Source organism: Rhagoletis pomonella, unplaced genomic scaffold, assembly GCF_013731165.1.
Source record: "Rhagoletis pomonella isolate Grant_MI unplaced genomic scaffold, Rhpom_1.0 Rhpom_scaffold_04661, whole genome shotgun sequence".
NCBI lineage: Eukaryota > Metazoa > Arthropoda > Insecta > Diptera > Tephritidae > Rhagoletis > Rhagoletis pomonella.
In genome coordinates this window covers 1-11734 of record NW_023463209.1, presented here as the reverse complement: position 1 = coordinate 11734, position 11734 = coordinate 1, and the positions used below count along the sequence as shown (strand labels likewise).

At 35.8% G+C, this 11734-nt stretch overlaps 1 protein-coding gene across 1 annotated transcript; it reads left to right on the top strand.

The window, feature by feature from the left end:
• The first annotated feature begins 130 nt into the window (after window positions 1–130).
• On the top strand, window positions 131–4196 carry LOC118754803. The gene is made up of 4 exons (XM_036489678.1): window positions 131–1151; window positions 1372–2274; window positions 3616–3726; window positions 3799–4196. Exons 1-4 carry the CDS (start codon window positions 131–133, stop codon window positions 4194–4196), a joined length of 2433 nt encoding a protein of 810 aa, XP_036345571.1.
• Window positions 4197–11734: the final 7538 nt, after the last annotated feature.

The following is an 11734-nucleotide window of genomic DNA, read 5'->3' as shown; positions in this document are numbered from 1 at the left end:
CGAGAGAAAGTTTTTCTTACAAAACCTTTCATTATTGAATCATGGTGAAAAATATTTGATGAATGAAATTTGGAATAATTTTGAAAAAGGAAAAGAAAGGGTGCGCGTCAAACTACCGGAATTTGCTACAATGGAACGACATCCTGCGACATCAGAAGTGGGCAATGAGCCTGAAAGTCCTTATAGCGGCGAATCGAACGCTGAGGAAAATATGTGGAAAAAATTGTACGAGCAGCAAAATCAAGATTTCGTAAAATTGTTACGATTGGTCAATTCTTCCTCGGCTGTAAATAATGATGTTCAGCTACCTGAATTTGATCCAGAGGGACACAACGTTAATGCACGTGCTTGGATATCTACAGCGGACATGTGCATGAAAGAGAAGCCTTTAAAAGGTTCGTCTTTGATGTTGACTTTAAGCAGAGCTTTAAAAGGACAAGGAGCTATTTGGCTAACGCAAGTTTCTTATCCGGATATGACTTGGAACGAGTTTAAGGAAATTTTTATATCGAGATTTGATTTCTCTGAAACGAATGCTGCGTTCTTGATCAATTTGGTTAACAACAAGCCAAAGGATGACGAATGTTTAATTTCGTATGCTGCGACTATAGTTACGTCTTTGTCATCAAAATGGAAAACTCTTTCTACAGAGGAAATTATTGTGTCAACGGTACTGGCACATTTGGCGCAGTTTGATTTCCGTATTCATCGGTTGGCGTTTACAACAAGTATACAGACAAGGAAGCAACTGCAGCAAGAGTTAAGTTCGATGTCATTTTTGAAAAGAAAACTTTCTACTGGTTTAAATGATCGCGACCGTTTTGATGTTAAGCGTCAAAAGTTCGGTGTTGTTTCTTCTATCAAGTGTTATATCTGTGGAAAACCTGGCCATAAGTCTGTTACGTGCAAGTTTCGGTTTGGTAATGACGACAAATCAATATCTGTCAAGAAGGATTCAGCAAGTAAGAGCGTTTCCAGTAACAACAATGCATCGGTAACCTGTTTTCGTTGTCAAAAAGTTGGCCATTATGCCTCAAGTTGTCCGAATGTGATTAAGAAGGCTGTGGGTGTTGATTCATCAAATAATGCTGTTAATCATAGGATTGATGTTTGTACCATAAAGTCACCACTAGGTATTTTGCGGCAATCAGGTGAGCGATACAATTTTTGTTATGATTCGGGGGGCGGAGTGTTCACTTATTAGAGAGTCGGTTGGTTCCAAATTTTGCGGTAAACGGTTTAATAATGTCGTGAATATGACAGGTATTGGGCATGCAAGTGTTATTAGTACTTTGCAAATACTAGCCACAGTGGAAATTGATGCGATTTTAATAGAAATTCTGTTTCATATTTTACCGGATATTTATTTAGGTTATGATATCATGATCGGGCGTGAAATTCTAAATCAAGGCGTGAGTGTAAAAATGACGTCTAGCGAATTAGTTTTTAATAAAAGTGATGTTAACGTTAACATTTGTCACGTAGAAAACCATTTCTTGAATTTTGAAGATTTAGCTACTGATATTCCTTCTGAATTTAGATCAGAGTTGATTACTATGTTAAATAATTATAAAACAAGTTTTACTGAAGGTACTCCTTGTAGGTCTACTGTTGTGGCTTCTATGCAAATACGTCTTAAGGACCCTAACAAAACAGTTAATAGACGTCCCTATCGGTTAAGTTTTGAAGAGCGTAATATCGTTCGCAAAAAGATAAATGAACTATTGAACGCGGGTGTGATACGACCTAGCTGTTCTCCTTTTGCTAGTCCAATTTTACTTGTTAAAAAGAAGGATGGTTCCGATAGAATGTGTGTTGATTATCGACAGTTGAATGATAACACAATTCCTGATCGATTCCCTTTACCACTAATATCGGATCAAATCAACAGATTACATGGAAGTTGTTATTTTACTACGTTGGACATGGCTAGTGGTTATCATCAAATACCGGTTGGTTCTGATTCGATTGAAAAGACAGCTTTTGTGACACCAGAAGGTCATTACGAGTATCTTGCCATGCCATTTGGATTGCAAAATGCTCCAGCTGTGTTTCAGCGTGCTGTTATGAAGGTTTTAGGAGAACTAGTTCATTCTTATGTAGTCGTTTACATGGATGATATACTGGTGTTGGGTACAGAAGACGTTAGGAAGAGTTTGGAAAGAATAGATATGGTTTTGAAAGTACTTACAGCGTCGGGATTTTCGCTTAATGCTAAAAAGTGCTCTTTCATGAAGCGAAAAGTAGAATATCTTGGCTATGAAGTAAGTGAAGGTAAAATTAAACCTAATCCTAGAAAAATTGAAGCCTTGACTCAGTTGCGTCAATTTATTTGATTGGCATCATATTTTAGACAATTTGTGCCTAAGTTTTCTCAAATTATGTCACCATTATATGCGTTAACAAGCTTCAGTAAAGGTAGTATTATTTGGAAGCCCTCACACGAGATTATTAGGAAACAAATCATAGGAGTATTGACTGATTCACCAGTTTTAACAATTTTTGATCCAAATTTTCCAACTGAGTTGCATACCGATGCAATTTCTTTAGGATATGGAGCAATTTTAATGCAGCGGAATGATAAGCACCTTTATGTTGTTGCGTATTTTAGTAAATGCACCACATCTGCAGAGGCTAAGTATCATTCTTATGAATTAGAGACTCTGGCAGTTGTTAATGCTGTTAAATATTTTAGGCATTTTCTATATGGTCGCAAATTCCTTGTTGTTACTGACTGCAATTCTTTGAAATCAGCACGTACAAAGTTTGATTTAACTCCTAGAGTACACAGAATGTGGGCGTTTTTGCAAGCTTATGATTTTGATATTATTCATAGAAGTGGTGATCGTATGGGCCATGTAGATTTTCTTTCGAGAAATCCACAACTCATAGCTAAAACTCAGAGTTTTGACAAAGTTGAGCGAAGAGAAGTAAATTTTGCAGATTTAACGGCGAATTGGTTGATAGCTGAGCAACAACGTGATTTTGAGATTCAGAAGGTGGTTTCTGATTTTAAAGAAAATAAGTTGTGTGATAATTTGTCAAAGACTTATGAGATGCGGTCAGGTGTATTATATCGTACTATACAACGTAATGGTAGAACAAAGTGTTTGCCAATTCTTCCCCGAACTCTACGGTGGTCTGTAATAAATCGTATACATGAATCTTTAATGCATCTTGGGTGGGAAAAAACTCTTGAAAAGCTTTATGAGACATATTGGTTTGAAAATATGGCAAAGTATGTGAAGAAATTTATTGAAAATTGCATTGTATGTAAAATTTCTAAATCTCATTCTGGTAAAGTTCAAATGGAGTTACACCCTATTCCAAAAATTTCTATTCCTTGGCATATGGTGCATATTGATGCAACAGGCAAACTGAGTGGTAAAAGTGATAAGAAAGAATATGTTTTTGTTATAGTTGATGCCTTCACACAATTTGTAATTTTACGACACCCTTTGCATATTGATTCAGCCAGTAGCATTCAAGCTCTCAAATTTTGTGTTTCTCTTTTTGGTACACCCAAACGTATCATTGCTGATCAGGGCAGATGTTTTGCTAGTTCTGAATTTCGTACCTTTTGTGATTCTTATTGTATTGAGTTGCATCTTGTAGCTACTGGTAGTTCTCGTGCAAATGGTCAGGTAGAACGAGTAATGAGTACTCTTAAAAACATGCTTACTGCTGTAGAGACGAATAAAGAACGATCGTGGCAAAATGCTCTCGGTGAGGTTCAATTGGCTTTAAATTGTACGATTAATCGAATTACAAAATATAGTCCACTCGAATTATTGATAGGGAAGGTTGCAAGGCCACTTGATCTTATGTGGTTAGAAGAACTAGAATCAGAAACTGAGATTGATGAATTTAGACAAAATGCTGTGGAAAATATTGATCAGAGTGCGAACTATGAAAAAAACAGATTTGACAAAAATAAAGCTAGTGTAAATAAATTTGTTGTGGGTGATTTTGTTTTACTGCAAAATGAGGAACGCAATCAGACGAAACTGGATCCCAAATATAGAGGACCTTTTAAAATAATTGAAAATTTAGATGGGGATAGATATATGCTGTCTGCTCCGCACTCTAATCGTATTTATAAGTATGCTCATGATCGTTTGCGGAAAATGCCTAATGGTGCTGATTTTGTAGATGTTGAAGATTTTGGGGATAAGGAAGATATCACAGATTTGTAAATAAGTTTGAAAATATCTTCGAAATTGGAACGAAGTATGAAGTTGAAGTGATGAAGTATGAGATAAAATTTAGAAAAACCACTGGATGGAAGTGGTGGAAGTTGGAATATAATCACTGGATGGAAGTGGTGGAAGATGTTAATATAGTTTTAGATGGAATTAGAGTTTCTGTTGCTGGATGTAAGTGGCAGAAACACTTTGCTAATTTTACTGGTCAAGTGATTTAGTTTGGATTGTTAATTAATGAAGTTTTTATTGCATTTGACTTAACATAAGCTTTTGTTATGATTCAAATTGTAAATCTATTTTTTTTCCCCCCCCCTTCTTTTAAATAAAATTGGTTAATGTTAAAATTTAAATCAGAAGTGGCCGAGTGGAAGTTATTGAAAGGTATCACACGTGGACGTGTGACTTGTCAGAATGGCCGTGTCGGATCCTGTAATAAATTTAGAGCATCAGTTAGATGCTTGGGTAGAGTGGCGCGCACTGTATCAAGTTCTACTTGTTTAAGAATTTTCAAGCGGGTGGATAATAGGTGTTGAAATAAAAATGGTGAAAAATATTTGATGAATGAAATTTGGAATAATTTTGAAAAAGGAAATGAAAGGGTGCGCGTCAAACTACCGGAATTTGCTACAATGGAACGACATATGTATGTTTTTCTAAAATAAACCTTTTCTAAAAATAAACTTTTATGCTCTTCATAAATATGGTGCAAATTACCTCCAAACTTAATTTAATTATTTATTTATATTCTGGCATGGCAGGTGTTCTTATTTATGACAGCATTGATGATTGACTTTCCCTTGGAATTTTTTTGGTTGTTTTGTTATGGTGGCGGCGCTAACAACTTTCAGTTACGCATTAATTTGTAATGCTGTAAGATGCATTTACGGTATTCTGTGCCTGTGCCTGTGCCTGTGCTTTGGTATGCAACATGTCCATACATGCATTCTTTTACTAAAATGTGGTCACTGCATTCGCTCAAGTTTATCTGATTTGGGATTAAAATGATATTTAGGTATAAATAAAATTACAGATTGTTTACTTCTACGCTAAAATGAGTAATTTTGCGGCCCAAATTTTTCAAAAAAGTAAAAAATAGCACTTCATTCATCTTAAACAATTTTAATTAAATTCGCCACCTCTGCTATAAAATTTTTTCTATAGACTGCGACTGTAATTAACAAAATTATTATAAATGAAATTATTCAAATGCAAGCTGCCTTTGCAACCTGACCCAGAACTTATTTGATTTTTACGTTATGTTTTTGTGTACCCTTTCATCCTTATTCTCTGCTTAATTTCCTTCAATTTTAGCATCCGAAAATTGGAAGTGGGGGCTGCATTGCATACGCTTAAGACACTTACCCTGGTATTCGCTAAGCGCTCTCTAGTCTCAAAAATAAGGCACTAAGGGCCAAATTCACGGTGCGTAGTTAACTCAGAATCGGCATTTAACTACAGAATTTCACTACAAAAATCTGTAGTTAACTGCCAATTCTGAGTTAACTACGCACTGTGAATTTGGCCCTAATTTGTGAGCTGGCTAAGAGCAGGTCACAAAAATTAAAATTTGGAGGAAAAGATAATTGCGTTCCATTTTATTAAAAAAAAAACGCGAAAATGAAGCGAGGAAATTTGTTCAACAACAATTTCATTAGAAAATAAACCAAAATGCTTTAATATCATACAAATTCGTTAAACATTTTTTGTTTGTTTTTAAAACATAAAAATTTAAATATTATGTTACAAAAAATAAAACTAACCAAAAAATTACTAAAAAAAATTATTTAAAAAAAATCCTCTCGGCCGGCAGCCTTATGCTTAACGCTATCAGTTGACCGTCTGTGTTATTGTTTTCTCCACATATTTTTGGTGAACTTTTTGTGACTCTCTCCTACTGAATACCCAAAACATCTCAAGTCACAAAAATAGTCGCTAATTACTAGTCTCAAATTTAGTGACTTGAGATGAGACTGAATTGCTGAATAAATAAATTGTTATATCTAGCCTTTTGAGACATGAAGCAGCCCCTCGGGCCGCACTTCAACGCAATTCACCCGCATCTCACCTCAAGAGGTGAACTAATCTAAACTGAACTCAACGCAGATAAACTTTTTTTTTTTGTCAGAAACAGGCACAAAACAACGCGTGCACTGTTTTCATGTCCCATTTAATCTGTTTTAAATCTGCACGATTTACCAATAAAAAGATACACGTTCTCTGATCTCTGCCGCCAGCGATTTCCGCCTCACCCCACTCAGTTTTACACCAACATCCGTTTATTTTTAGTCTGCAGGTGACCTTTAAGACATCCCCACGAATGAAGACACAAAGTTACGGTAAGTGCAGCAGTACATCAACAGCAGCGCCAGGTATTGTAGAGAAGGCTCCCGCACACCACTGACGCATAGCTGATTATAGGCCTGATCATAGGGGTATAAATCTAGAGGCCTCCCTTTTGCCAAAAACCTATTTACCTTGCCAAAATGCTGCCAATGCGTTGGAGGTCTTGTGTTCCACACGTGAGATTTCCACGATAGTTTTGTATCCGGAATTACTCCTAGATACTTCAGTTCGGGAGAGGTCTGAATTGTGACTTCTTTAAGTTAAACTAATCTCACTTCTACTCACCCCACCTCAACTCACTCAACTCAACTCATCACAACTCACTCCAACTCAGCTTATTTCACCCCAGCTCACTCTAATTCACGTTAACTTCCCTAAACTCACTTTACCTCATCATAATTTTAGTGGTTGAATTTAATAACGTTCATAGATTATAATTTACACACACACATATGCATATAACGAGCCCTAACCGCCAAAATGACGTAAGCGACATTGTTTCAAAGTTTTAATTTTGATGCAGGAGTGCATCTGCATAGACGCTCTAAGATCATTTCTGTATCAAAAAGAAAATTTTGAAAAAAAAACGTCCCTCACCTCTTTTTGACGGTTAGGTTTCGAAATGCTCGCTCGCATTGCTTTAATTTAATTTTTTCTTTGAATAAATCCAATCGAGTGTTTGAGTCCATTTCACAAGACTTATTATTTTCGAGTCCATATCTGCAACGGACAACAAAACTGTCCAAACAATTGCAATTTTTCCAAACACAAAAACACTAATGAATATGTAACTAACTATAAAAGTTTATTTGTATTTGTTTGCATCGGAAACCACTTACATGTTCATGCCACAATAAAGTGCAACCTGCAGCACGTTACAGCAGGTTTCCACTGTCATTTTTCGCAACTTTTGCCAAAGTAACAACTTTCATTTCCTACCATCGCCCCGCCGCCGCCGCCTTACGCCCTTATCGAAGGTTTACCAAAAAAGTGTTTGTCTGCAATTTTTCTCTGAAGCGACTGACGTTGTTTGAGCGTCTTGTGTGGGTTGTCTCCTATAGTTTCCGGTGTGGATTTGTGGCGACGTCAGCTTTGAAAAGTATGGCACAGAGCTGGCGTCCGATATTTGAAGTGCTTACTAGTATTTATGAATTTCCATATATAAACTCAACTGGGGTATATCTGCCTGCGCGTATAGTATGTAAGTATATGCATACATATGTACATATGTTTTGTTCATGTGCATACGTACGTACATACATAAGTGAAAGTAGTAAGTATACTTAAGCAAAACCAAGTGCTTTCAAATTTAAATTTTGCTCTTTTAACCATACAAGTTTTACGCGCTCAGGCACACAACCCATACACCTACATACGTTTGTATGTATATATGTATGTATAGTAGTTAGTATGTCCCTTGACATGACTTTCCACTTGGCTTAGGCGGTTTCTCACTTATCCCCAGATGGATGAATGTTGAAGACGAAGCGAAACGGAGATAGGCATTTGCTCAGGTCGCAAGGCAGCAAAAAGCACTACAGCCATGGCAACACTCCTTTTAAAAATTTTAAGTGACCGTAAGCCACACAGGCCTTAGTTGCTCGTTTGATTCTATGTATTTGTTTTTATACTCGATTTTCTGTTACTTTGGCCTTAGCTTCGGCTTTTTGTTGCACTTGCACTTCTGAGATTAGTTTTTAATTGTTCCCGGAAAATATTTTGAAAATTCAATTAGTTCAGCTGGTTGAATTATGTCGTGCAGTCTCTTTTGCTCAGCAATTGATTGATTGGAAAAGTTTTGTGGGATTTATGAAAAATAATATGGCTTAAAGGATTGCATCCATGGAAGCGAAAGGACATTCAGTTGATTGCACTGCAGAATTTACGTTGTATACTATATTTGTATGTATCCTGATCATGAGCGCCGCGATTTACGCCCAGCTTGGTACATTACGTATATTAGATACATACATATACATATATTTGTTTGGGTGTACGTGATTTGGTAGGCGAGGGGAAGCATTAATTGAATATTTACGTAAACGCAGGTGAGCTTGACGCCACCAACGCACAGTGGTCTGAATAGAGAATCTAGCGGGACAAAACTATTTGAACAGGCCCGCGTTGATGGATTTCGTATCCAATGGTTTATGGGAACACTGATTACAAACCTTCAGTTTTAAAAATTCAAAATGGCAGACTAATTTTTCAAAATTTATTGAATTCGCTCGAAACTTGTTACTCGGGGGGTTTTGGGGTCGCTGATTATGAATCTGAACATGAAATTTCAAAGTTCAAAATGGCTGATCCAATATGGCGGAGAAATTTTTCAAAATTCATGGAGTTCGCTCAAAACTTGTTACTCGGGGGGTTTTTTTGAATTCGATCATGAATTTTTTAAATTCAAAACGGGGATCCAATATGGCGGACAAATTTAAAAAAAAAAATTGAATTCGCCTGAAACTTTTTACTCGAAGGTTCTTGGGGTTGTTGCTGCGATATTGGAGAAACCATTCTGAAAAGTGAAAATAATCGTATGGGTGTCGCAAGAGCGCGCAGAAGGAGTATATGTATTTTTTCTTAAAGCCAATACTTCACAGAATTCGTTTTTATGAATTTCGAGTCGGAACTCAGCGGAACTATTTAGTTTTTTCTATTAAATAAATAATTTCAAGTCTAACTTTGTGCGTTGAACTTACAGACTATACAAAATTCATGTATACAATTTTAGAAATAATGAAACAAGGTTTTAATTACAAGTAATAACTTCTCTTCACGAAAAAAAATGCGTTACACTTTTAATAGCTAATCGAAATCGCACAAAAAAAACGCTGCTCTACTACAGCTAACTTACTTGCATCGCCTATTCAACTGATAAGCTTATAAGCTAAATATTCTTTTATTAGTGAAAGAGATCAAAAAACAAAAAATTAGTTTCAATTATCTATTGTATTAAGAAGTTAGCCATGACATATTTGACTCTGATTTTTACATTTTGTCCCGCTAGTGAATCCCAACAGTGTCCAACGGAGCGAAAAAAATAATCTTGAATGAATCCAACCGCGCCCAACATAATTTTACGCCTATGCGCTTAATATGCGGTGACCATCCGTCCTGTATTATACGGGACAGTCTTCTTTTTTGACCCATTGTCCTGGCAATTTATTTATTTTATACGGGACGCCAAATGTTCTGTATTTCTTTTAATGTCCTGTACTTGTCCCGTATTCGGTGTTTCGACGCCTTAACAGCTCATTAAAATTACCTGCCTATTAATGAGTTTTAAGTGATGTTGGTATGTATGGTACGTAATTTTCTCCATAAACAGTTATTATTTTCTAATCTGAATGCCTGTGTTTCGATTCGAGGGATACATACAAGTGACCAAAATATAAATTAGGACTCGAAATTTTAGCAAGGTTTGGCTATTTTTATTTTTATTTCGTGTATTTAATGTTTATTATTTTTTATGAAAGTAAAGCTCTTTTCCTAACCAAAGAGCTTAAATTCATGCTATGTACTGCTGCATATGCGAAAAATTCATGAATTTAATGAAGGACTTCTCAACTGCCATGTAATAAAACTTTCTTAAGTTATAATTTGATGGCAGTTCAAAGTATGGTCGGCCTAGTCTGATGCATCCTCCGGACAACCATCCGGAGCATTTTGTGGACTCAGCAAAACTTACAATCTTGCAGAGGTGTGGTAGAAGAACTTCACCATTGACCACAGTACCTACCCACTATTTTTGAACCAATAAATATATTTTTTTATATAAATACATACATGCACACATACTGGTCTTCCCTCTCACTGAGTTATTCTAATAAGGAATTTCTTACGTTGTGCAAAAAAATATTAAAATTAATTCTACAATGTTTCACCAAAATTTCTAACTCTTTAATTAATTAATTAATCTTTAGTAAAAAAAATTTGGTTTGCAGTTTTGTACATCATTAAAATTGAGTATAATAACGTGCTCCTCAATTGCTTCTCTTTTCAAAAAAACAGGTCGAACATACTTACTTTGTATGAAAAAGGTACGCAACATCGTCAAAAAAAAAATAAAAATTGTCAAAAATTAAATGTAAGTCTTAGCGACTTCAAAATTGCACTTGATTATACTAAAATTTAAGGTATTTTTTTAATTTTGCGGGGTAAAAGCTCGAGAAAAATTGCCTGCAAATTTGTGATGTTACTATTTACAAGGATGCTGTTTCAGGACTAATACATCTAGGACCATTGGTGATTGATCATTTTAAGATCTGTAAGTCTTGTTGGAAAAATTTGCAAAATTATTATTTTTTCCCCGTATTCGGCTCCCATAAATATGGTCACCGCAGCTTAATGTGTATGTAAATAAATATGTACACTACTTTTGCTTACACCAAAGAACATTTTCACCTAAGTGTGTAATACAATAAATGTAAATAAACTATTGAAGTGTGGATTGCGTGCCAAGCTTAAATTATGCGTTTGATTTTATTGCAGCTCGTATCGCCGTCATCATCGTCGCGGACGTCGTCGTTGGGCGAGCATACATATGTATGTAGAAGTAGAGTTGTGTACGCTTCATTTCTGTCGAATATTAATACTGCCCGCCATTGGATACCTATTTAATTGAATTCGCATGGAAAATGAACATTCATATCAAATTAATGGAATCAATTGAGTGCCACAACGAGTAAACTACACTTTATGGAAAGCTAAGTACTTAAAATATGCAATTACTTGCATGCGTTTAGACACATTAGGGGTATTCTCTGAGTCTTGCAAAGCCCTTGCACGGTGCACGGATTGCACGGTTTGCAAAGCTGTCCCATACGAAAACCGGTTTTTACCGTGCAATCCGTGCAATCTGTGCACCATGCAAGGGCTTTGCAAGACTCAGAGAATACCCCTATTATACATACATATATTCCATTCAGGAGCGTGCATCTTTTGGTGCATTTAGTTACAATTTAAAAGCTCCTGCAGTACTAGGTAAAAACTGATTTTAAATAAAACTATAACTAAGAAGTCTGATGAGGAGATGTGGTGATCTCCGAAATAGTGCTATAACTTCTACCGCTTACACTTTGTTGCTTTTTCAATTTTTCCTAATAAACAATCGTGGTACAAAGCTCAATAAAAATATTAAAAAATAAAATGTTAACAAGCCACAATAACATTGACAAATACATAGT